The following is a 27,445-nucleotide window of genomic DNA, read 5'->3' on the forward strand; positions in this document are numbered from 1 at the left end:
AAAAGAAGTGAAAAGCTCTCTTAGCTTTCTCAATTTTATTATCCTGCTTCTCTCTGTGTAGGTTTTTCCCAGACTCTATTTTCTGACCAGGTTATTTAATTTCTGGAATTCCACAAAAAAATACTCAATGCTCAGCAAGTCAGTACACAACATTCAAGTTGAAACATCTGAATTTCACAGTTCTGGAGAGCCTCTAGAGCAACTCAGCACCTTCTGTGTCCCTTATCTACTGTTTCTCCAAGCTTGTCTTGGTGAGACCTTGGCTTCTGGCACAGCTGTAGGAAATCTGTGCTTTTTCTCTATCCTGTGGAAGAAAAGGCTGTTTGAGAAGCTACCTGCTGTAGAAGTGGTTCACAACATCTTCTCATTGCCCCCACAGAGATGACAGCAGCTGCACAAGGATACACGGTGCTGCTGCTGCAAGGCAGTGTCACTCACTGGCATAGGCCAAGTTTGGCTTTGCATGCTGGTTTAGTTTCATCTGCAGAGTAAAGGTTGAATATTCTGAAGACATATGTGCCCATATTTAATTTGTAGGGGTCTGACTGCAAGCATTGGCAACAAATGTATAGATTGGGAAGCCACCACGTGTTTTAGGGGAAGTCTGTTAACAGCTTGCAAAAATTCAATGTTTTGCTTTGGGTTCTGATTTCATACAATTTTTGAGCAACATAGAATGAAATTTTTTCTCTGTATGAATTCACCCATGTAAGATTATCAGTTTGAACTTCAAACATCAGCATCTGCAAATGGTTTTGTTGCCTCTGTGAAATTAATTGTTTCCTAGCCTATCACTGTGTGCATATGTGTTTCATCCATAGCCTGAGCAAGATCTCCTTCAGAAATGATCATTAGCAAAAAATGAATTGTTTCTTAAGTATCTGATGGGTAGACTTAGAGTAGTAAAGATAAGCATGGAGTGGTGTGCCTCTTCGCATTATATTTCCCTTCTGTAAGTCCAAAGAGGAGACATAGTTTTAAGACATCACTGAAGCACTCTTGCCTGGCACTAATTTTCTTATCATTTTCCTGCATGTGTTATTCATAGGAGTTTTATTTTCATAAAATACATAGAGGCAGAGGAAAGCTTTAAATCTTTTAAAATCTTCTAAATCTATCTCTTAATTGTTTTCAGCAAGTAATGGCACAGGAATGGAATTTCTTTACGTAAAAATACAAAAGCTAGATGCTGTCTCACACAGGGAGAAACATATTTCAAGCAGATGGGCTTTCAAATGAGGATGAAAACAGCAACTCATGGATGACCAGGTGCCAGGTTTTTCTGTCCCAAAGAACTAAAAATAATTTACATATTTTTGTTTTTAAAACATTTGCATGTCATCTTGGTGTGATTACTGGCACATGTTGTATTGATTCAACTTTATTGTCACATTATTCTTTCACATTCAAGGGTCACATGTGCTCCACATCTGGTGAACATTGAAAAGCCTTTTGAAAAGCATCACCATGTTTTTGTTCTTAGAAATGCTTGTGACAAATATCACAGTCTTGCATCTGCTTCTGCTATTGGTTGCAAACAGGATGCACTAGGCTGTGCCTACTGTCCAGTTACAAAACCACCAAGGATAACATAATACATTTCCTGTTAGCTGAAGTGATTAACTGCTTGGCTATTGCGCCTTGTTCCTTGCACTAGAATGACTGATAGGAATGAACTCTTTTATAGCGATTCATGCTAAAATATAATCTTGCTTTTAAGCAGAGCATGCTCTAAAACCCACTAGCCTAGTATTCAATGTCAAAAGTCTTCAAGAAGCTACTACTTAAAACATTCTGGAAAAAAACAAAAGGTTGAATGTTTTCTGATAGATCTGCCAGTGCAGTTCTGTTTGGTACATTGCTCAGTGCATTCTGTAGTGTGGCTGCATGACTATTTAGCACGCTTCATGACAATGACGCTGCATTTATCGTGAACATCTGACAGTGAGAAGTAACTCACTGTGAACTCCATCTGTTCAGCATGTACATTTCCCATACCAAACCAGTTGCACGCAAAGAAGATTGCAGTATGCTTTTGGCACATTATTTATTATGTAGGGCAAAGTTAGACACCGTGATTAGCATCTTCTTGTGTTTCACCCTTAGGTGCATATTATATAAAATCTCATTTGGAGATACCTAAACCCAAACCTGAAACATGTTTAGTTGGGCTTAGAATGAAGGAGAAAATATTCTCTTGACTCAATAATGACCTTCATTTCTCTTTTGGGACTTGACTTCTGACACAGAGCGAAGGCCAAAATAAAACCCAGACTGAATGAGGGCCCTGACTTAAACCTGCTTTTAATTAAGCCTTGTAAAGAAGCTTTTCTGCTAAAACTCTCAGGTTGAAGAGTTCATGAAAAAAAACCTCCCTGTGGCTTATGAACAGCCAAACTGGGGACATTCAAACATACATTTTTGAATAGTTTAATCCAGAAAAAATGCAAGTGAGAAAGTCCATATTATTTCTTTAATGCAGTTTCTATCATTGAAATGAAAATGAAATGAAAATGAAAAAATAAAATAACTGGAGAAGCAGATCACTGCTTCTCCAGTTATTTTATTTTTTCATTGTTCTGTGTGTTTCAGTTAAAACTTAATGCTGCTACAAGATGTTTTGATATTAACAAAAATGAAAATGAAATTGTTTTGGTTTCCTTTTTTCCTAATTGCACATAAATCTGGCCCAGTTCAGCTGGACACAGTTACAGCGTGCTAGACATGTAATACACATTTCAAATCAGAATCCTTGTGCCAAGGCAAAGGTCAAAGTAATTTTCTTGTTTGTTTGTTTTTAAAGGGATTAAATAAATGTAGTTTTACCACAAGGAAACTGACAGCGTCCATTGCTCACTTACGGCTTTGAAGTCCACATTTTAATGGGAGAGGACAATCCTGTCTGGACCAGTGGCAGGGATAATTTTAGAAGTAAAGGCTGTGTGTTTTCTGTGCAAAATGATGCTCTTTGTGCAAGATGTCTGCTAGATCACTTACACTATCAATCCCAGACAAGAGCTTATACCACATTAAAATAAAGCTGTGGCTTCAGTGACAGGCTGTAAACAAAAGGGGTGGGATACAGTTAATGGCAGCAGTATAGTGCTAAAGAAAAATAAATAATTCCCTTTTACTTGCAACTGGCAAATGCCCAAATGCTGAAACATCATCAATCATCCTTGATGACTAGATGAGATCATAAACTGAATGAGGAAAAATAAAGTTGAATTTAACTTAAATTGTGATTGGCACAGTAAAAATTAACTTTCACCCTAAAAAATGTTTTCTTCTTCCAAAACATTTCTAATTGCCACCCTTCCCAACTTTTCCCCACCCATTGCAGAAGTTCCAAGTGCTCCTCAGTGTTGGTAATGTCAGCCTTCCATGCCTGTTTCAGCATGTGCTTTTAGGTTTTTTTTGTTGAGAAGCAAGCTGCTTTTGCATTTCTTCCAAAAAAACATCTTAAGTGCAGTCTTTATATAAATACTGAACATCATGTTACTCATAACCTCATAATTCACCAGTCTAGCAGCTGAATAATGTAGCAGGCATAGAAGACTGAGAAGCAAAGGATGTTATACAGACCAGGAGAGTCATTCTGACAAAAATCTGTTGGGGAAAAACTTCCTGAGAAAAATGCATCGAGTTTCTTTTTCAGTTCTTCACACATTACGGTTTATTGTGAACAAAATACACACTCAAGGGAACAGTTATGTAGTGTCAGGAAAATTGACTTGGTATTTTAATTTTTACAGCTGTTTGTGTTTTGCACCATGATTTTTTAGAAGTATCTATATCATATCCCTGGAAAGAGTTGTTTGTTCTTCATGAGTGGATGGCTTTAAATATAAAAATTTAAAGTTCTGGAAAGTTTGAGACTTAGTAGAAATAATACTAAAATTCCACCCATAGTGTGAAGCCCTGACATTGGATCTGGCAGACTACAACATTATTTAAAAGATAAAGCAGTGTATCACAAATATTGCAGCCAGGCAATGATCATTACTGATTTTTTGAAAAACATCAGATGAGAGACTGGAAGAATCAGTTTGTCACTGATTTTGATAAGCAATAAGTAAGGAAATGTTGTAGTTTTAGACCATTGGTTTAAAGGCGTTGTTGCATCCTGGCTATTCATGGCACATACCAAGTAAATTGAGAATATCACTCTCATTCTTAGGGGTCTAATTGATGCCAAATTGGCAGAGATTGAGTAGTATGGGAGCTCAGCCCCTAACCTCCTGAGCTTTTGCATACTTTCTTTATCAGTGGTGTAGATAAGGGCTTTTGCTTCACCATGCTGTCAATCTGGTCTTTGCTCTAAGATGAAAACTTTGAATTTAATTATGTAGCATGGGCTTGGGTTCAGCCCTCTCCTGTGATATCAGATGTGTAAAGGTCTGATGGTAATTAGTGTGTATTACTTGTGAGAGTTCGGAACAAAAAATATTTCGATATATACACTGAGAGACTGGATTTTTCCCTCTTGATAAAAAAAAAAAAAAGGCATAAATGCTGACTTAGAATTGCTCTGATTATGTTGTGTTAAAATGGTGGATCAGTCATGCTGTTTGTTTATTTATTTGCATAATAAGATTTGGGGGGGAAATCCATTCTAGACTGAGTTAAAATTCTGCCAGCATATGATGATTCCATGTTATTTTATGTGGAGAGAACTGTAAACTGAGAACTTGTGATTTTGAAGGAATGTCTTTCAAAGGCTCACTGATCATTGCAGCTTGGAGGGATATCGCCAAAATAGTATTTTAACTTTTTTTTTCCCCCTGTTATACATGTCAAATTTTTTTGTCTGTGTTGGCAGGAGGCTTAGTTTGTGGATAGATGTTTATCCTTTACATGATCACATTTATATAATCATTCTTGCCAGAAAGTGGAAACATAAGTACAGAGGATTTTGAGACACCCAGAGGAGCTTTTGTGGACGTGGAAGATCTAACAGTAGTTGGTAGGGCTGTCTCAGTGGCCAGTGTAGGAGCATTTGGATGTGAGAACTGTGGGCTTTGTGGCGGTGCTCTGCTGTTGTCAGGAGAGGGAAACATGAGTGACACACACTGGGGCCACATGGCCCTTCTAGGGCCATAGTGTCTTTTAAAAGGACCAGTAGTAAAGGTCAATTGTAACACATTGTTCTGGAGTATTTTGTTTCAGTTTTGCTTTACTGAAGCTACCACATACATTCCTTGAGTGGTTTGATATAGACATTTAATAACCTTGTCTTCTCAATTCATGGTATATAGTTAGATGAGATAGGTGGCTAGTGAAACGTGTGGCCTAATTCAAGACTGAGAACTGGTGGACTCCAAGTCTCAGTTATTTTGCAGTTGGCTCAGTGTTTGCTAGCCTGTGCTGAAAGTAGCTAAGAAAAAAGGATTGTGCTGGTTCCAAGGAGTACTTACAGCTGAAAGCTGAGTCAGCTCTTGCAAAACCCATTGATACCTCAGTCTCAGGATAAAGAGTGAGTTTGGGACATCCCAGGATTCCCAACATTTTTCAAATCAAGAAATTTTACCCATTGTTTTGCCATTGCCATTAGCAAAGTTGCCTTTGCTGTGTGGTTTCTACATTCCTACCTGCAGCATCAGAGCCTGTTCTGAATTTTGTGGCCATGGTGCTAAATAATCTACATTTAATCACACTCTTTGCTGAAACAGTGTGAAATACTGGATTTTGGAGGTTACCCTTGCTCTTTTCATGATGTTTGGGTTATTATTGGTCATTTGACTGTTGATCAGTTACCTACTAGTTATTCTCAGGCTAAATGTTTTTTTTTTTTGCTTTTAGTGCAAATTTTCTGTTGCTCTGTGCCTGAGGATTTTAATAGCTTCACACCAAAAGTTGGTAGATCCATCTATTGAAGTATAAGGGTATGCTCTGGAAGATTAGTAACAAGAATAACCTTCAGACATCCTCCATGAATTCAGCACTTCAGTTTAGTATAAAACATTGTTGTTCCTGTAGTAATCTAGAACTTTAGCAAGCTGTTTTTTGGTAAAATCAGTAAGAATTAGTAACAGAGATTTCAGAATTTTTTCCTGACAATAATTTTTTCTTTCAGTAACAGCAAACATGTATTTTTCATGTCCTTCACTTTACCCTCATGTACTAAAAGGTTGCAAGTTTTAAATTATCACTAAACTAGTAAAACAATCATTCTTATTCTTCAATGATCCTCTGGGAATCTGGTACCAGAAATAAAGATTCCAGGAGCCAGCTCTCCTGCAGGAATGAGGAATTCTGATTACTTGTTTCAGAGTATTTGTCCACCCCGTGGACTGATTCGAGGGTCAAGATCTGGCAAAGACGTTTCACTCCCAAGGGAAGTAGAAGCTATTGAGGCCAGTGGGTAAATTTAAGTAGCTTCATTTTTCTTTTCTAATGCTTCTGCCGAGGATCATCTAAGCCCTCACAAAAGTTGTGCTAAATAAAAGGAAACTGTTGCACTTTAAGTATACATTTGCCTTTAGTGGCTAATGGAACATTCACATCATCTTTCATTTTGGACATGAAGTATAGCAACTTCTGGTTTTTCTTCAAGGAATTTGGTTTGTCGGAGAAACATCTGGTTTATGTAAATGAGCAGGGAATTCGATACGCGAGGAGATGATTGCAAAATAGCATCTACGTGGTCTCTGCATCAGTCATTCAGTTACCTTTTGCAAAAATAAACAGCTATTACATCTGTAATTGCTGTCCCTTTTTCAGTGTGCCGTGTTAATGAACATGTTTTGCTCCTGTGAATTTAAAACAAATTTTAAAAAAAAGAGAGAGAGAGAGAGAGCTAAGCAGCATGTCCGCAGCAGAAAGGACGTAGGATTTTCCTGCTGCTGGGATGCGGCTGCAGGGCCGAGCCCAGCCCGGATCAGTTTGCCAGGCGGCGGCTCCGCGCCCGCCGCGCTCCAACAGCGCCACCTGCAGGCCGCGCCTGTGGCCGGGGCGCTCGGGCCGCGCAGCCGGGAGCGCCCGGTGCCGCCGCGAGCCTGAGGGCTGTCCGGCCGTGGGGGCTGTCTGGCCGTGGGGGCTGTCTGGCCGTGAGGGCTGTCCCCTCGTGGGTCAGCCTATCCCCCTGTGGGGGCTCTCCGACCGTGGGGGCTGTCCGGCCGTGGAGGCTGTCCTTCTGTGGGGCCTGTCCCCCCGTGGGTGTATCCCCCCGTGAGGGCTGGTCCGCCATGCGGGCTGTTCCCCCGTGGGGGCTGTGCCCCCGTGAGTCTCTCTCGCCATTGGGGCTGTTCCCCCGTGAGGGCTGTCCTCCCGTGAGGGCTGTCCCGCCATGAGGGCTGTCCCGCCATGGGGGCTATGCCGCTATCCCGCTGTTTCGCCTTCCTCGTGGTAGACCCCTGCCCGCGCTCCCCCCGCGTGTCGGGCTGCGGCCCTGCGCGCCGGCCTCCTTGCACACCAGCGGAGAGGTCCGCGCGCTTCTCTTTGCTCTTCTGCATAAAGCGAGCTAAAAATTCGCCTTTATAAATTGAAACACAGAGAAACAGTTCTTGTGTTAAAGTTTAATTCTTCTTAGTTCAGCTTTGCTCCGTCTCGGCCATGTTTTATTAAAATTATTTTGGTGGCGTTTCTCTTCCATGTTTTCTGATGTGGAAATACAAGTCGAAACCCACTTATCACATGAATCATTGTTAAAATCAGCAGTAGTCCTCTGTGTAAAATCTGCCAGTAAAAGCGGGAGGATGGGGATTAAACCTGGAGCACATTAAATTAGTTCCAGTCTATCCCAAGCAGGCCCTGCATTGCTTGCTTAGGCAGGCAAAACGGAAACAGGCAGTTTATAACGAGGCTGGTTTAAAAACCGTGGGGTTCATTTGAAAAAGATTTATATCTCTCACTTATATAAACATTACAAACGTGGGCTGCAAGCAGGAGGCAAATCTTTATCAAAATCTCTTTAAGAGCTTTTTCATTGTGAAGAAAATGGACAGCGTGTACTCTTGTTTGAAGATTCGCCAATATCTGTGCACTGATCTCAATGCTCTTAGTAATTAAAATATGACTCAGGGTAGAACAGAGAGACCACCAAGCAGTAGTTTGCTAGGGTCTGACAGAAGTGGCCATGACTGAGGTGGCAGAGGGACGTTATTTGGAGGTGGGAGAAGAGATTGTTCTGAAATTAGTTTAGGATTTTTGTAGTGGTTATAAAAAAAGAAAAAAAAGGTGAAATTTTAAATAGAAACAACTGTGTATACATTTATCTTCACCCACCCCCTTCCCATGCTGCTTTTCTTACATAGTAGCAGAGACATGTTGTGGGCTATGTGATCTTTGCTAGGGCCTCCAGCACTTTCTGTTCGGAAGATCAAAATGCTTGCCCCACGAAAACTTGAAATAGTCTGGGATGTGAGGGCCCCAGGTGATGACTGGAGTGCTAACTCACATGGTAACATTTCTGGGTAACTTAATTGTGATGATGTTGTTTGGAAAAGTTATTTTTAGAAGGAGTAAACATACATTAGTGCAGTAAAAAAAATATTTTTAGTAATAACACAGTTATTTCTAGCTGTTGCAATACCATTTTACTGCATTTAGGGTACATTATAAGAGTTGTTCAGATCCTGGATTTAACAGAAAGTGCTTTTCATATTTCATTTTGATGTTAATAAACAGTGTCTAAAAGAGCTTTGTAATACTAGTCTGCCTTCCAAAATATGATCCAAGGCTCAGATAAATGATTTAAAGTATTTTGTGCATTACAATATATAACAAAGGTACTCTGGATTCTCTCATCAAACTAGAGTGTCTCAGACCTCCCTTTTTTTTTGCTGCAGTGGTGTCTCCATACAGAGTATCACTTATGACCCAGAAGTCTGATTGTCATGTCCGGAGAGCATACTGACAGATGGCTTGTTAGAAAAGTGGAGTGCTGTTGAGTGAATTTTAGAATTTTCTAGTAGTACTTTAAGAAGAAATTTGGATTTTTCTGGTCTTATAGTAGTACGAGTATGCTATGATGGTAAAGGTTGGAAGCACTCCCTTCCTGAAGTGTGGGGAGCCAGATAAGAAGGAAAGAAATTATATCAAAATGCTGTATTTTCTCTTTTTAAGACCTGTGCAAGAGAGACTGTGAAATACACAGACATACCCATACTGGCTTTAAGACCTGTGCAAGAGAGACTGTGAAATACACAGACATACCCATACTGGCTTTTGTAGAAAGAACCCAGTTGATGGTGAGCTCTGTCTTGTGACACCTTGATGGCTATTGATGGCTAAATAGGTTACAGGGGACTCAAGTCTGCCTCTGTTGTATTGGCATCAGCATACCATGGCTCATAATGTACGTGGGGGCTGTAAAGGGACCTCTTAACTACACTGAATGTTATTTCTCATATCCAGGCCTCAGCATCACGCTATCAGAGCACTCAAATTAGTGTTTGGTAGCATGGGAAGCAACCACTGCTTACAGGTATAGAAAGGCAAGAAGGGCACATTTGGATTTGGAGCTGAGCATTGGTCTCTAGAGGATCAGTCTAGTGCTGACCACTGAGCCAGGAGTCCTTTCTTTGCTACCAAAAATCACAACAGGTAACTAACTGAAAAACATCTTGGAACCTCATCTTCTAGCATATACAGATGAATTTGTGGGGTTTTTCTTTCTTTATTGGATAGGTTTGGGACTTTTTTTATATTGAAATAATAACCACCTTTTGTTGCCTGTTAATGGAGTCTGAATTGTGTTGTATTTGAGGACATGTTGATACTCTCCTAAAATATTTTTTTAAAATGCAGTTAGCATAAAAGTAGCTTAAGCCAGATCTGGTCTTATCTTTAAAGTGGGGTATTTTTTTTCCAAGTTAAAATGAGATGGAATATACATTTGCCCACCTCTTTAGAGTGAAACTTGGAACATAAATGCTTTCTGCATGAAACAACTAGGAAATGCATATGAAACAAACTAAAAACTTCTGAAGTCCTTAAATGTTTGGAATGGCATGCATGATTTAAGTGGTTTTAGATATTGGGACCAGATGTCCTGTGCTCCAGTGGTCTCCCTTTGTGTACATGGGATTTCATGAGGGATAGCTATGCTGACTCAGGCATTTGGCTGAGTGGGAGGGAAATCCCAGGCGGACGGAAAATGGGATGGTTTTTCTAGTTGTAGCTCACGCTGGACAAATGGATGGGGAGGAGGTGTGGCAGGAGCAATCCCCGGCACATGGCCAGGATGCCCTCACATGGCCCTTGCAGCTGGCACTGGGAAAGCAGTCGGACATCTTTTCCATCCAGAGCAAGGGCCAGCAGCAAAACCCCTGCCAGTGCCACCCAGCTGGCCTGGCTCCATGTGGGGATGATGGGAATGGTGAAAGGAACCCAAAGAGTAGAGGACTTGCTGCATGCCAACCAAAGGAAAGACATGTGGGCCAAGAGGCAAAGAACATCATGACTGACAAGCAGGTGTTGCATGTGCTCTCTAATAACAAGCATCCTAAAAATTCACATACCCACACCAGCCCTGGCTGTGCAGTCTGCTCACCACTGCAGGTGAATACCAGCACAGAAGATTCTGCCCAGCTAGGGAGCTGAAGAAACAGTTTGTAGGTGGTTAAATTAAATTGTGCTTGAAAAGACAACTGTTAGCTTCTAGAGCAGGAAAGCATTTCCAAGATGGAATGAGAAGATTAAAAGAGTGGGATTTCAATAGTGTTTCTCCATAATTGTCATTTTGCCTATGTCTGTATTTCACTTGATGTTTAATATTATATACATGCTGAGTAGTTGTTGCTGCAGTTCACACATTTATGGGGAAAAAATGTCCTTTTCTTTGGAGTATCATTGTTCTGCCACCTGCTGTTCTCTGAATGATGATTAGTTTTTCATGGTACTAAAAAGCTGGACAGGAAAATTAAAGGTTTAACCTGTTACATTTCATAGGATGGAGTGAGATATGGTTCTATAATTAACTTTCTTTTATTTTGTCCAACCTTAGGAGAAAAAAAAAAGTCCTTTTGTTTGCAAATCAGACTACAGTGAGCGTCCTCCAATGAAGATGTTCTGTGAATGAAAGATTCCTTCCACACACAAAAATGAGCCAGGCATTTTTAAATTATAAACTTATACATATGACATCTGCCTTTAATCACCATGAAAGCCTGAATCCTGCTTGAAGCATGGTGAGCTTGTACAAGGGCTAGAAATGTCAGTACTCTATTGTGATAACATTTACTGTACTGATTAACAGCCGTGGTGCTTTGCAGCAGAACGATAATCTGCCTTTTGTGTCTTTGTGTTGCCATTGTGTCTCCTTCCTGTGGTTCCAGCTGTGGGGCTGTGGACAGAGCAGTGGGATCTCCTCTGCAAACCTCCCATGTCCATATATTTTTATGTGTTATGTCTTTGTCTATCTGCAAACTAAGGTGTAAAATATTTCAAATACAATGCAAAACATTTTCAAATTAGCTGCTGCCTAAATTTCTACAACAATATGATCTGGTACCTAGTCTCATACAACCATCTCATGCAAGTTGATGTTTTAAATGTCTTTCAAGTTTCTTGACATCAAGGAGTTTCAGTCACTATTACTTTAGTAAATCTCAACAGATTTTGTTTTAGTGTAGATTGTCTTAGTGGTAGATTTTCACCAAGTTTCTTTAATCTCAGGGATACTGCAAAATGGGGTTTGTTCTGCTCAAGATAGTACCCCTATTCATCATATTTTATGTAAAAGTATGATCTCTAAGTATCACTAAAAAATACCAGGTGTGCGTTTGGCCCAACCTTAGTTGAAATCATTATTTGAATGATGCTTTGGTGCAAACTGGCATTGTGGCTTGTGGCAATGTATGCTTGATATCCTGGTTGTCTGTTAATGTCAAGCTTCTAGGGACAGAAGTTGACTGGATTTATTTTAAAAAGTTTGATGGTAAGTTAACACACTTAAACACAGAAAGCCAGAAAACAAATGTCTTTCAGATGGACCCAAACAGTCATGCAGGCTCCAAACTCCTTTTGTTTTTCACTTGATGTGACTGGTTTTGCCTTTTTACCCTCATCCCCAGCCCTCATTTTTCATTTCTGGTACCAGTGTCCACCATGGTCTGACCCATCACCAAACATCTGGAGGTTTTCCTGCAGCTCTGAGGAGTTTCTGGAACATTTGATGGTAGATTAACATAGGACTGAAGGAGGAGGCATAAAATGAAGACTTGAGAGAAAAGAGAGGATAGAAAAGGCAAGAATGTGAAGGAAAAGAAGAAGATGGACTTGTTTTGACTGTCAGTCTCCTTTTATGACTCACTGCTTACAGCCTTTACAGCATGTATTGCTTGCATCCTTTTTGCTGTTTCTGAAGTATTTTTCCCTCACAGTTCACAAATCCTTTCACTGCAATCAAGAACCGTGCTAAATAATTTATAGTTCTACTCACCAGATGTATTTAATGCACGGTGTTCTATTCCATGACACCACTGAGTCTGTGCTTTCTGCTTGTTTTCTGCCCTTTCACCCCCAAAAGTCTTTGTACAATGTGCACACCACTTGGAACATCCTCACCAACTTGAGAACTGGAAAAATCATAGTTTCAACTTCTCTCGTTCCTCATGTGCCTTTCTTGACTCAATTCAAGAGCTGTCTCATACTCTGAAATTTTCTTCTGCCCAGAGACATACATAAACTGTTATTCTTCCTTTTGATAAGGAATTGTCTCCCACTATGAAATTCACTCTTTCAATTGTTTTGTAACTCCTTTCAATGTTATCTTTAGTTTTTCACATCCTCTTAGAAATACGGACTCTAAGACTCGGCATGATATATAGGAATTAATCCTGACACTGCCACATGCTTTAGTAAACCTGCTTTCCTACTTCTGTGCCATGTATACTGTCTTTTATAGTGACATTAGGCCTTTTGCCTTGGCCTTGATGTAAGTATGTTTATTACAGATTGGATCAAAAATGCAGCTGAGCTAGTTTGTTTAACAAAAAAAAGTTCACTTCTGCTCAAAAACAGCTGCCTACAGAAGATTAAGAGAAGAGGACAAGGTTATATGATATTCTCCCTGTTCCAACCATTATGAGTTCTGTAACAGTTGTGGTTTCCGTGTATTTACTGATATTTGAAGGAATTTTTTTCCCCTGTGAGATTTCCCATCATCTTTGCGAGCACAAGTAAGAATTTAGCAGCACAACAACATTTGGCAAGTAGTTCCACATCTGAGCAAATTGCATGAGGAAATACCTCCATTGAAATTGCTCTTTAAACTGGCTCCTTTCCAGCTTTGTATATTGCCACTTTCTTGTTGTGATGAGACAGAGTGAGCAATCATTCCCTACCTGCCTTCCAGGTCCACTCATGATTTTTTAGACCTTTTCTCTCTACTGTATCATCTATTTTTCTAACCTGAATTATTACAGCTAGTCATCTAAGCAGGAATTCAATCATTTTCTTTGTCCTGAGCATCTCCCAAATCTTTTTCAGTACACATCTCTTGGGACAGAATCCCCTCCTTCTGCAGACATGATATGCGCTATTGAATGACCAGATTGGTTATACTATTTTTTTCTTGATTTATACCCCTTTTATTTGTTTTCTAACCCTCTGGATTCTTATCCCTTGCTTTGTAGTGGTTGAATGTGTTCCCATTGTTTCCCTCAAAATTGATGAGATTTCACCTCATAGCATACTATGTTATCCCTGTGCCCAGGGATTTTCTCAGTTTTGAACCCCATGTTTTAGCAATTTTCTCAATATTCCAAGACTTATAGAAACAAACAGCTTCAAAAGCCATACACAAAAGATCCTCGCATGCAGAGCACCAAGATCTTTTTCTGATGCAGGTTTTATCTTGGCTGTGTCTGTATTCCTTTTTCATTCTGCTGACACTGTTTTTGCTGTGCTGATTCATGTTTTTACCAAGCATGTCTGTAGAAGCTATCACAGCTAAAAGCTTTGACTGAGTAGGTTGGAAGTATTCCCTTTTTTACCTGCTGATGAGTCTCTCATGTCAGACATGAGTGATTTAAGTAAAATTCTCCTTATCCTTGCAGAGATTCATCTAATAAAATCCAGACTTATTAAATACCCTTTTTTCAGTACATTGTTGCTGCTGAGCCCCCATGAACCCATTAAAATATCTTAACACAGCTGTACATGTCAATGATTTCCAAAGAGAGAGGGAAAAACTGGACCATACCATGTAATGATACATTGCCCAACAGCATAACTCACTGCAATGAGGTGATTTTGGTGCTGTGGAGGAAGATATATCAGTGGGCATTTGAATTTTCTTTAAATATCTAAGTCTTGCAGAACTGACATAGTGACACAATCTGCTTGTTGTAGCAGCAGGAACAGAAATAACTGAAGAAGTTGTAAGATTAAAAATAAGAAATTGTTGTCAAGCAACTGTGGTCCTCAGTGAAGACAGGAGAAATGTGTTAAGAAGAAATCTTACTTATGTTGTTCAAAATATAGTTTCTTTTATGTCCTAAGAATATTAGTTAAAGAAAAATACTGGAATATATTACTTTGGCTGTGGGATCCAGATGAAATCCAATTGCTTAGGTCATGATCATAGGCTAGGGAGTTATTGGCAGAAAGAACTGTCCTGGGCTTTGCTTTTGTTTTGGTTTTAGAAATTATAGGGCTTGAAGAGCCTGTTTTAAATACTTGTGTTGTTATCACATATTAGCTGTTAAGTGTCAATGCTGTGTTTTTGGAATTATGCAAGACATGTTAAAAAAATTATCTCTGACCAGAAGAGCTTACAGATGTTGTACTTTTAAAAAGTTTTATGTTGTCAGTAATTTCTTCTTGCCTTTGACTTGTCACTGTGTTCTGTAGTAACTTCTAACATCCTGGGTAGATGTTCATCAGGTATATCAAAGGGCTTTTGTTATCTGTAGTGTTGGCTAATAGACACCAATTAAGCATCTGGCCATTTGACAGTGTATTGAAGAAGTCTTCCTATGAGCAGGTGATTATTTCTATAATTTTCTTTTATCTCTTGGCAACCTTAAATTCTAGCTCATCTAAGCTTTAAGTTGGCACTGTTGCATAAGGAGGCAGACCAATCTTTGTCCTTGACAACTAGTGTGTTTCTGTGGCCAAGCAGTAAACCCAAGCAGAGAACCAGTATGGTTAGAATGATTTGATTTAATGCACAGTCACAGAAACACTCTAGCAGGTGCACAAGGAAGAGGCTGGTGTGGTGAGTGGAAGGTGAGAATGAAGTCTAATTGGGAGAGCATGAGCAAGGGATGAATGTGAATTTGTATCTTTGACAGTGTGAGCCAGGTCAAAAATAGCTTCTGGAAAGCTTACTCCTTTTCTTTCATTTGTTTATAGTAAAATTTTAAGATGCTGTCTACAGGGAGAGCCTGAAAATTGTCTCTCCAGTTTTGAGAACATAGTTCTTTGGGCAATGTTCAGAGTGGGTGATAAATGCAGAAAAGAGGGCAGGAGATTGATTTGGCTCTGTAGGGATATTTCATTCAAACAGAAGAATCATTAAAAGTAATGACAGAGGAGACAGATCCTAGATTCTTTTACTGTTTCCTGTGTCTCTTACTAGCAGTTTAGTTCTGCACTGTTTTCTTTATATGTGTATCCTTGGTGGGTTTCTGTATCGTATATCAAGTGACTAGACAGACACTGCCATTAAAGAGCGGAAGGTGCAGTCTCTTGGTATTGGCAGGGACAAGTCATAAAACTGTTTTGGTCTCCAACAAAAGCACTGGGTGTCTCTCCTGATCTTGAATGGCTTACACTTTTTTTTAAACTGGAGGCAGCCATTTACTGCCCACATCTTACACCTCCACTCTCAATCTGCTGTGAGTTCACTCAATGCTGTATCCACTTTCCCCTAAGGCTGAAGTTTGCTCATTCTCCCTGCAAGGAGAGGCTTTGTCAGCCCCTCCCCAGCTGGAAACATAAGTTTGAGACTAAAACTTTACTTCCTAACAAAGGAAATACATAGATAGTGGACTTTTGTTATCCAAAATCACCTGTCTGAGTAACTGTATGCTCTATATTTTGGCATACACAGATTGAAGTGTTTCCTAATAGTGAGAGTGTGGTACTTTGAAGAACTTTTTTTTTTCTGTGTTGTGTTCTGGGTTGCTTATTCTGAAATGATACCCTAGAAATATGTGAAGAGAAGACAAAGCAGAGGTACACTTTTATCAAAACCTGCCTAAGTCAATAATTAAAATGACTTCTAGAGCTTCATGTGGCAAATCATAATTTGAATGGTAAGATCATACTTAAATGATTTATTGTGTGAAATCGCTAGTCACATGTAGGCCATTTAATATAAACTAAATACATGAAATAATTGTTTTGCAGGGAGTACAGACATCTTCCCACCCATATGGAAATTATGTGCAACCAACCCCAAATCTCAGATGGCCAAACAGTGTAAAACAGCGAGTAGCAGCATTTGATTTATGGGCAGCTGAGCACTGCAGGCAGCAAGGACTCCTCCTTAGTTTGGCAGCGCCTGTTGTTTTTACTAAAATGACTATTCCTGCAGAGATCTATTACCATCAAAGGATCTGAGCCAATTTCACATACCCATGAGCTTCTCCTTTGGTGCCATTGTCACTTTTAGCAGTTAGAATGTTCTTGCCTCTGTCTGGACATGGGGAAAGTTAATATGCAGTCTGCCAAATCACAAACCACAAACAGTCAACCCCAGGTAAAACATGAAAAATCAAATAGGGCAACATTGGAAAGCTGCTTATTCCACATCTCTTTCGCCACCTAAGTTATCAATAAAAGGAGCTGTGTTTAAATAGGCCAGTCTCAGAGTTTGGGACAGCAAATTACCCAAGGGCTTGTGTGTTTCCACCATCTTCTACTGGTTTTACCTGTAGCTGGGTTTAGGGGTTTTTAGTTTTGGTTTTCCCCAAAAAAATTCTTCACTTGTATAAAGCTGTGTGGTTCCCATTCCAAGAAGTTCTGTTTAACTCATGCAACCTCTGAAGGAATTAAACATGTTTTGCTTCCTGAACAGAAGCCACTAGAATATTAACAGACTGAGGTAGTCTCTCAAGATTTATCTCCTCCTTCCTCCTGGATTTTAAAGAAAATAAATCCCACTTGGTTGAAGTTGATTTTTGCTTTAATGTTTTTAATGACAAATTGAGGACACTGGGCTGGAAGCACAGGGGTTACAGTGCTCAGTTCTCTTCTAAGTTTTGTCAGGGACACATGTTAATTCAAGTAAACTCTGAACCTCCTCTTCCTCCCAAACTCACTCTTTTTTCTATTGAGAAAAATAAGTCTAATGATGCATATGACTTCAGATTCTTACAGTTATTTTAATACTGAAAATAATGCCTCTCACAGAATTGCAAAACATTTTTTCTTGGATTATTACACTTCCTCCTAATTCCTGTAGATCTTATAAATAAGATTTTAAATAATATTTTGAAGCACAATGGCATGTTCAGTGTTTAAACCCCCCCCCCCCCCAGAATATATTTGTACTTTCTTCACAATTATCCCATCTGCCAAAATTCAGGCCTTTTGCAAAAATCAGCAAATTGACATCAGTTTATTTATCCTTAGGGACATCAAATTATTACACTGCTTAAGTTCTAAAAATAAATAACTAAAGAGGGTGGAGGGAAGAGATGGAAAACAACAAAAATCTTTCACAAAGTCTCTCTGAATTCTGGAGAATGTGTGATTAGAGCATTAAAATGTCCAAACAATGCAACTGAGCAGAAAGTGTTCGAACTTGGGCCCTTTTAGCTGGCTCTACATTAAGCAGCGCTAATGTTTTTATACAGTCTTTGGAAAGCTCAGAATTGACCTGTTTTTATTATTTTTATTGGCTCCCTTGATGATAGACAAATGGGGCTAACTTGAGGCCAACATAACCAGCAGGAAATTTGGGTCATGGGTAGTTACATTTTTAAAACTTGTGTTCTAGGGCTGTTCAATCAGGGTAATTGATTGATTGTTAGGTGGTGCAGGGAGCCCCTAAATCACTGGAGGTGGCCAGATAATGACTATCTGCCAGTGGATTTTGTTTGAGGCAAATTTCCCAACTCCCCGTGGAGCCATGCTCTGCAGTGAATTTGTGAGTCCCCCTTTTTTTTTTTTTTCATGCACAGTCCAGTCCAACTGGCCTGTTTGGACAAAATAGCCTCTAAAACTTGGAAGTTCTATTTGAAGTCCTCTGTGGTGCCATTTCCCAAGAGATAAGGGGAGAAACATTCCAGAGAAGTTCATACCCCAGAAAGACCCTACGTGCATTCTGAAGTTAATGGTTTATTACAGCTCTTTAATTTTTTTTCCTCTTTCATTTTTACTTTGAAGATAAGAGGTGGCAATTGTTACTTGAAGTTGTTGAGTTTTAGCCTGTCCTACAGTAAATCACCCTGAAAGTTTAGACATGTTTTTTTTTAAATCATGTATGTTTGAAAGTTTGCCAAAGATGCTGTACATGTGTATTTGCAGGAGCCACGATCCTCAGGCAGGAGCTGCTCATTCTACTGTTCTGTACAGCCATGGGCATCCTCAGTGCTCCATGCCTGTGGCTCATCTGTGCATGCAAAGTACAGCTTTTTCAAGAACTCATCTTGGTGCTGCAGCAGCATGCCATGCACTTAGAGATGGAGTGAAGTAGAGTTTGTGGATTGGGAGGGGAGGAGGGGCATAGATGATGTGCCAGTAGATAGTAGATGATGTTCAGTAATACCTGGCATAGGTCTTGCCTCTTCATAAAAATGAATTCAGGTTAATATGGACTTAAGTTTGTCATCTATTCCAGAATAACTCCACACATAGGTTTATCTTGATTTCTTAGATTTTTAGGGCTTATTAGGCTTTTGTTCACTGCAGATGGCTTCCTTATGATAGATGCATACCTCTGAATTCCTTGAAGCTTTGTCTTTATCCATCTTAGGATCTGAAAGAATCTGTACTCCAGATGAGAATTTATTTGTGTCACTTTTTCAGAAGAGAAGAGATAATACTGAATTAAGGCAGGGCTCAGTTGAAATCCATAAATCAAACAGCCTTGTTTTGAGGATGGCCCAGCTACCAGCACTTGCCAGACCAGTGCCAAACACCATAGATTTCCTTCCTGGGTGGAGCAGTGCTTGGACTTACTGTGTATGTGATTTAGCACTCCCTGCCCAAACACAGAGGGTGCCAACCCTTTCTGGATTTCAGAATGTTCCTTCTTAGCTCTCACATGCTTTTGACCACTGCAGCTTTGTAATTTACTGCCTCAAGTCTGCAGTTGCTCTTACTGTTAGGTGTAGTGGATAGTTAGAAAATTCTTCTCCAAGGTATGTATTCAAATGGAAACATGACATCTGACCACACTGAAGTCCCAGGAGAGATGGGTCCATGGCAAAACTTGTATGTCAAGAGCAGGGTGGGGTACAAAAGTCCACTGAAGTGTAGTTTCTTATGGCACAGCCTGGAAAAAAGCTTCTTGGAACTTAAGTAATTCATGCTTTCTTAATGATTGAGATCTGTGGTGGATCAGTGTAGGTATAAAAATGACAGTTTATTAGATGCTTGTTAGTGTTTCTGAGACTGACAAAGAACAACTAAAAATACAACCAGACGCCCTGAAGTCTTGTATGAAGTACACCAGGAGGTAAAGCTTTCAATGTTTGTGTTCCTAAAGCCCTTGCATGGTTTTGCTGTTGTCTAAACTTGTGTCTCTTCCTAGTATGTTTGATTTCTATTTTATTTACTTATTGTGAATCAATTTAAAGAGCAAATTATTGGCTCTGGTGCCTATTTACCATGACTAGTCTTTGTGAAGTTACTGTAATAACAACCAAGAATAAATGCCTGCAAACTTGACTCCTTGGATTACAAGAGATGTTTCACTTTACACTGTGAACTGACCCACAGGTTGTCACAGGGGGATCTTTTGGGTGATCAGAGAACAAGGGGAGGGGTACTGGTGTTGCAGGAGACCTCCTGGATGGACCTGAGCAATCACTACCACCAGGAGAGAAAGGCTGTTCTTTCCTCCCACACCTCCCTCCCCATCCAAGAGCAGAGTGTTCCTCCTGTTTGCCTTGCAGTGTTCCCACCTCTCACCTGATCCTGCTGCTGAGTTCCCAGCTAAGCCAAAGCAGAAAATGAACATAAACAAGTAGAAGTTTCATCCACAGGTGTTTGTGGGCAGTAGGGTGGCAGTTTGATGGTACAATTAATCATTGGCCTGCTTTGAGTGGCAGAGAACAGCACAATGGATCTAAATGCCAGCCCTGGTGTTGCATGATGTGGATGTCAGCAAGTCAATGGAATCTGGGCTTTGAACCCCCTGCTCATGTACAAAATCAAACCCAAGGATAAAGCCTAAAATTTAGAGGAAATGTTTGACTTTGTACTTTGTACCATTTCTACCCATACCAAGGGATGGATGCTCTCATCCTCTCATTATATTGGTACTTGGAAAGATCTAGTATTAAGGCTTTTCAAGTGCTAAAAGGCTGCTATTGTGAATCCCTAAGAAAAAAACTGTAGACAATTAATAAACTCACTGTCTGAGCAGCAAATAAATCACATCACCATCTGCTGACTACTGAGAGTGTGAGTATTGAATGATGTGCCACAGGAGTATGTCTGATCCTAACTTACAAGCACTATGGAGGCAATCTGACACAACCTTCCTTCTGTTTTTCAGACTATTGGTGAGTCAGAAATGCCCAGTGTTTTGAACCAGTTATTGCCAATGATCAAGTCCTACAACGAAAGGACAAAAGATGATTATGCCTGTGAGGACTTCCTTGTTTTGCTGATATACATATATTCTGTGGTTGGAGAAATCAAAGGTGGAAAAGAGCTCGACATAGCTGAAGAAAAGGTGAAAAGGGCCCTTGTCAAGGCAATTTGTGATGAGCCAGAGCCATCTCCTTTGCTGCAGAAAATTACAGGTAAGTTTCTGCTTTTGTGGTGAGAAACTGGATTCTGGGAACGTGTAAACTGGGAGAAGTGTATAAAATGGCTTGACTTGTCTGTGGTGCTGAGAGTACATGAGTAAGCACAAGGATTTCCTGTAGATTTGTTCCATCTCCTCTGTTCATATATGCCAAATGCTGACAGGCTATCCTTGAAGAGTGCTGAGTCTGATGAAAGCACTACAAGTTGTTCTTTTTGTTAAAGGTTTTCTAAGTTTGTGTGTTTTCATAAGGTAATCTTTTCCACAATTTCTTTCATTGATTGGTGTAAAGTTGACCCTGGGAAGTCAGAATTAATACTGGAAACATGTTCAGTGAACCACAGTTGCTTTGTGAATACGAGGAGCTGGCTTGTCTGGCATAAAAGAAGAAATGTGTCTAAAACCAACATTGAGCATTTTGCTGAAACAACATGAACATTAGCCTTTAAAAATAGCATGGTAAGCCTTTTTTTAGATGAACACTCATAGAATAGGAAAACCCTAACCTCTTGTTGCTGGTATCACATTTTAGGGAAAAAAAAAACCCTGCTAAAAATGTAATTTTAAATGAATGAGCTCAGGGGTGGCCTAGCATGGCAGAGGGGATCTCACTTTCTGCAATCAGTTTTCTCAGTATTTAGTAATATTGAGATGAGGTCATCTTGGAGGTGGGGAGCATATGAACATAAATCAAGATGTTGAGAGGAGCTTACAATTGAAAGCATTTGCCAAGAATGGGCCTAAGTGGGGAGTCTCAAGAGAAGTGGAATAATACTGCTGTTGGTTATTCTGGTACTATTCCCTATGGACACTTCTAATTCAAAATACAGGTGTGGTCTCACTGCTCTGCTGTTGCTTTGAGTGTAAAATACTGTAATAATTAAAGGACTTAGGGTAGGAATGAGGTCACTCAGTCAAATTTGCACTGTGGTGTTATTTTAATACTCCTGGCCACAATGCCCACAGTGTTCCAGGCTTCTTGTAGGCTTTTGCCTTCCTGTTTCTCAATATGTACTGCACAACTTGTCCACCAAATGGTGCTTCCCTCACAACTTCAGTGATGTCTTCTAGTGAACAGGATGTAGTAATTTCTAAATCTCTGTTTTTGTATTTTTCCCTTTCTGCAATAATCAAAGTTTTAAATCACCGTTTTTTCAGTTTCTCTTCATTGTGCTTAATGTAAGTATGTGGATTTAAGTCTCTAAAACTTCAGCCAAGTACCAAAGAGAAGCTGAGAAGAAACCCAGTACAGATAGTTTTAGATCAAGTCCATCATTATTATGTGATGAAATTAAGTGCAATGCAAAGCCAGAGTCTTTGCGTCCTTATATTTCTCTGTCTGTATTTTAGCAAAACCATATCTGTGCAATCTGCACAAGTAGGTGACAGTATTGCATACTTTTTCCATACTCATTGCTTGATACTTTTTTGGTTCTTCACCATTTTTTGGTTTTTCATCTTATTTATTTTGAGTTAGTCATGGGAGAAGGCGAAGAAAAATAGCATCTATTGTCAAAACCAGAAATAAATGTCATGTTGGCAGTGAAGTGTCACATGAAATTTCTAGGAATACTCCATAGGTAGTTTTCAAGCCTTTATTTATCCAACCATTTGCTTTGTCAGTGTTAGTGGAATTTGCTGAATTTGCAATTTGCTGTATTTGCAGTATAGTGGAATTGGGAAGACTTAAAACTTGACCAGGCTTAGACCTATTCCTCCTTGATCTCTGTTTTGCCAGGCTTGTGTTCTACAACCTGCTGGCCTCTGAACCTTAGGTAGCTTCCTTGCTACTTGAGAGGCAAAGCAACTCAGAACTGAAGGACCATCCTCAAACTTTTCTTCAAAGGCACAGCAGGACTGTCTTTGTAGCAGGGCTGAAGGTCAGGGAATAGAGAGCAGTGCTGGTTTCTCCTTTGTGTACAATTGTAGATACAGTGCCAAGACATATTCTGCTACCAGCAGAACATCTATGAACTACAGACTAATTCGTTTTAGGAGATGCGGGCTGGCATAATTTCACAAAGTCAACACAGCTCTGCAAGTTACCAACAGCCACGAGTATGGACAGATCGTGTTCCAGACCTACAGCATTCTGCCCTCACTCTTAACTCAGAAACAAGAAAACCTTTTTTGTTCTTAAGGGGCCACAAAAGTTATAGACTAAAATAAATTTCAATAATGCTTAGAAGTATTGATATGATCATATATATGATCAGAACAAAGTAAAATGCTCATGGTATTTTATTTTCACCTGTCCATCAAGGTAAGTAATAGGAAGAATGTTAAATGGGATAGATCAGGAGAGAAAATTATGCCAGTTTTTTTGTGGTTTTGAGAGACACTGCCTGCTGGCTCATTCCTTACCTCCATGATGAAGTTTCAAACCCTGCTGGCAATCCACGATCGGACAGCTTGAGTTATAGCAAGAGATAGCAAAATTTACTGTTGCCTGTAAAAAAGGCACACAGAAGTAATAGTAGGTAGGCTGCAAATCCAAGCACTTCAAAGTTTGAGAAATGCCAGCAAATAATTTTCCCATGTAACCATCCTTTGACTCCTGTGTGCATTGCAGCACAGTCCTCATTTCAGGATCATATAGTGTATTTTCTATGAGCCATGGCTGCATTCCCTGCATGGACTGAGCACCACAGAGAACTAGAACAATACAGCTTCAGTTATTCTTCACATGAGGAAGAAGTACTAATAAAATATGTGACACTCTCATGATATTCAGCAAGTAACTTTCTATGGCTCTCAGTTTGCAGTTGATGGAGGGGACTGGTGCTCTCAGTTTTGTGACTCATTTTGGAACTTGAAGCAGAAAGTCAATAAATTACATTTTGAGGTATTAGTGATTACCTGTCTTTGAACAGAGGGGACTTTGTGCTCTGCTTCCCGATACACCTGGTGCCTGATGTTTTTAGCTTGGACCCAACACTGTACTAAGTCTCTGTGGTTGATTTAAATTGAAATTTAAATTAAAACCCATATCTTAGCTGTGGCTCTGAACTGCTGCCTCAGCCTTTTGCTTTCTTCTTTTCTGCAAATCATGGAAGTTGTGCAGTCTTGACAAGCACACATTTTTCTTGGTTTTATTGATTGTTCCCATAGAGTCACTTGAAAATACAAAGCAAAACCTATTAAAAGCTTTAGAAGACTTGTCTTTTGGGATCAAATTATCAGTCAAAGTATTAGTCAGGTTTATATGAGTTACCTTTTATTCCTATTATACTTGTTAAATGTAAACTTAATGATGATTGTGTGACTCCATGCCTATAGGAAATCTCCAGTTATGTGACTGCCTCCCAGAGCTAGTACAAATCTCTCCCAAAAGAGGCAGCCCACAGGTGCACAGGGGATATTTGTGCTATTTGGTGTTACCTAGTGAAACTGGACTAGTATTTGCAGCAGCGCAAAGAAAGCAATTGTCAGAGACAGGGCCTGTCTGTCCCATTGGGCACACTAGGATTCTCTAAGGCACTCTAGGTTACAGCCCTCTGCAGAATACGTTAAAGATGCAGCTCTTGTACAAGTTTATATTGTGTAAGAAGCACAAGCCCTTCCAATTTCCTGGCTGTTGAGTGTTAGGATACTCAATTTGCCTGTTGCCTGAACATATGTTTTCTCAAATATTTGTACAATAGCATTCTGCATTTATGTAACACCTTGTTCCATTGAAGCACTAAAAAAATATCCTGGAACTGTTAAGTAAAATGAAAATGGAGTGCATTAATCACACACTGAGTTTTAAGAAATATGACACTAATTTTTGCATGCATAATAATATAAAAGTACATTAGCAATGTCTTGTTTAATGGAACTGTTAAATAATAAGTGTAGTGCTAGAGTATCCTAATGCCTTGGGTAATAAAACTGAATGTAACAGTTCCAAGATTTCTCCTGGGTGTAATTTATCTCAAACATATGTTCTTCATCACTGATTCCACCAGAATGTTACAAATTGGAGGGGGAAGAGAATAGACCAGAGCATAATGGAAAATGATGCTTTTCCCAGAATGCTAGGTTTGGGAGCTTTAGGGGTGGGGCTTTTTGGCAGCTGTTTGAAAATAAACCCGCTGCAAAATAGCATATTTATTTTATCATTTTATCTGTTCATCTAGTTTTCTAAATGTCTGTGTAGAGCTGTGTGCAAATGCAAACGTCTGCAAAAGTAATGCTAATAGAGCCACAAAGCAATAAAGGTCTATTTTTTCAGCTGTGCCATTCTCTTTTTCATCTACAAGTCTCTGTGGGAGCTTTGTAGAGCAGATCTGCCTTCCATGGTGTGCTCTGAGGACTCCCAGCCCAGCCCCAGCACAGGCAGCTGGCTGTGCTGCCCGTGTGCAGTAACTTTCACCTGATAGGGCTGTATCAGTTGCATCCTCTTGAGCACAGGTGTAATAGGAATAAAATTCTTCTTTTGTGCCAGGAACTGCTGTGAATTTTTAATCACAAGGTGGATTTCTGGACCTTTCTCTTGCTTTTTCTAAATTCTGTGTGTTATATAATTTGGGATGGAAAGCAAACTGAGAAATCTTTAAGTAAAGACCAAAGTGGAAATGCAGAGTTCTTTAATGTCTAGAGTCTTGCATAAAGGAAATACAAGCTGTCTGAAGTCTGTACTGTACCCTTTTTGACCTGTGAAAAATCTAGGGACTGGGAATCATAAGTCTCTTTATCTTTTATTTATCTGGAGATACATCTGAATCTTTGGTTGGGAGGAGAAGTTGGATGCTATTTCTCCCTCTTTTCTCATAGATTTGGGTTAAATTTGAAAGAACAGAATAAAGATGATGGGCCAGGGGAGGATTCCTTGCCCATGGCAGAGGGGTTGGAACTAGAGGGTCCCTTCCAATAGAAATCAGTCTGTAATTCTGTGGCTCTGAGATTCTGTGGAGTGTAGGCATTGCCATATTGGATTAGACACTTCTCAACTGATTCTGCTTGTCCTCAGCACATGATTTTTTGGGGAAGATATTTCATATTAATGAAGTTACATGCTAATGCCACTGTGGCCTAAGTGTCATTAATCCTAAAGTTGCTCCTCGTTTTGCAATAAATGTTTGCATTCCTAGACAGGGACAGCCAGTTCTCTCAGAGGACAGACATACACACTTTTATATGGTTGTGGTCTTCACTGCTGGATTGGAGCAACAATTTCCCAAACCTGGCTATATTATGGGTAGGTGGGTAGGTATGAAATTGGCTAAAGTATCCCCTTTAGACTAAATGTGCCACTTGTTTTGTGAAGGAAAGAGTTTTCCCAGCTTCACAGTGGAGGTATAGCTCAGGTATCTGGTAGTGATTTTTTTATTCATACAGAAAAAGAAACCATTGTTTAAAACATAAAATCCAAGAGTGAATTCTGAATGATTTTAAAGTTTCCATGCTTTTACAGAAAACAAATGTTTTCTGTACAGTTAATAAAGTTTGCACTAGTCCATTGGGAGGCTAGCCCATCCCCTTTCCTTGCATCCTGTCTTATTTCCATGTAATCTGTGATTTTGCAGTAGAATTGATGGGAAAAGATAGTTGTGACTTGGAAAAAAATGAAACCTATTATGGCAACAAGTAGACAGATTAGAGAAATGGTTAATCTGGTGTTTCTGTGTAGTGTAGGCATTTAAGTTGGGAACTAATTCTGGCTGTAATTATCCAAAATAAAGCTAAAACATCTGCAACCAAGTTGTTGCTTGCTGTCATTTAGGGAAATACAGAAAAAAAATTAATATTGTCTTTTCTGAATTTGCAAAGGTTACATAATTCAAGAAATTAAAAGTTCTTTGTTTTTAATGTTTAGAGAAGTCTTAATGAGTTATGCTGTCTGCAAGCCTTCTCAAGACCTTCCATTTTGCCCATTCAGACTTCAGGAGCTCTGCATTTGCATTATCTGCACAAAAAACCAAGAGCCATGTGTAAGCAATGCTGGATGCTTCTGGGGCATCCCTGCATGTCTGGGTAGAGGACTCAGGTTTAAAAATTGTTCCATGATTCTTGGTGTGTGGAAATTGCAGCCAGTAGGTTTAGTAAACAGGCATCTGCTATTTTGCTACCAAAACAAAGCTTTTTAAGTGTTGTGGTTTAACCCCTGCCATCCCCATGCAGCCCCTCACTCCTCTGCCATGGGATGGAGAAGTGAATCAGAAGACTAAAAGGGAGAAAACCTGTGGGTTGACATAAAGACAGTTTAATAGGCAAAGCAAAAGCTGTGTGCACAAGCAAAGCAAACCAAGGAATTCATTCACCACTTCCCATGGGCAGCCATCCCCAGAAAAGCAGGGTCCATCATCTGTAACAATGTCTGGGGAAGAAAAATGCCATCCTTCCAAATGTCTCAGCCCTCCCTTCCTCCTTCTTCCCCCAACTCTATGTGCTGAGCATGACTCCATATGGTCTGAAATATCTCTTTGGTCAGCTGTCCTGGCTGTGTCCCCCTCCCAGCTCCTCGTGCACCCCAAGACTCCTGCTGGGGTGAGGTGAGGAGCAGAAAAGGCCTTGAACTCTATGTAAGTGCTGCTCATCAGTAACTAAAGTATCCATCTTTTATCAACCCTATTTTCAGCACAA

At 39.8% G+C, this 27,445-nt stretch overlaps 1 protein-coding gene across 4 annotated transcripts in view; it reads left to right on the forward strand.

The window, feature by feature from the left end:
* Nucleotides 1-27,445, forward strand: part of SCFD2 (sec1 family domain containing 2) — a 188,353-nt gene that overhangs the window by 58,987 nt on the left and 101,921 nt on the right. For all 4 annotated transcript variants that reach the window (XM_074541503.1, XM_074541501.1, XM_074541502.1 and 1 more), the window contains one exon: nt 20,624-20,873. In XM_074541503.1, coding sequence (XP_074397604.1) covers nt 20,624-20,873 — 250 coding nt within the window. The remainder of the gene's footprint in view (nt 1-20,623; nt 20,874-27,445) is intronic.

Source organism: Zonotrichia albicollis, chromosome 5 (genome assembly GCF_047830755.1).
Source record: "Zonotrichia albicollis isolate bZonAlb1 chromosome 5, bZonAlb1.hap1, whole genome shotgun sequence".
In the NCBI taxonomy this organism is placed as follows: Eukaryota; Metazoa; Chordata; class Aves; order Passeriformes; family Passerellidae; genus Zonotrichia; species Zonotrichia albicollis.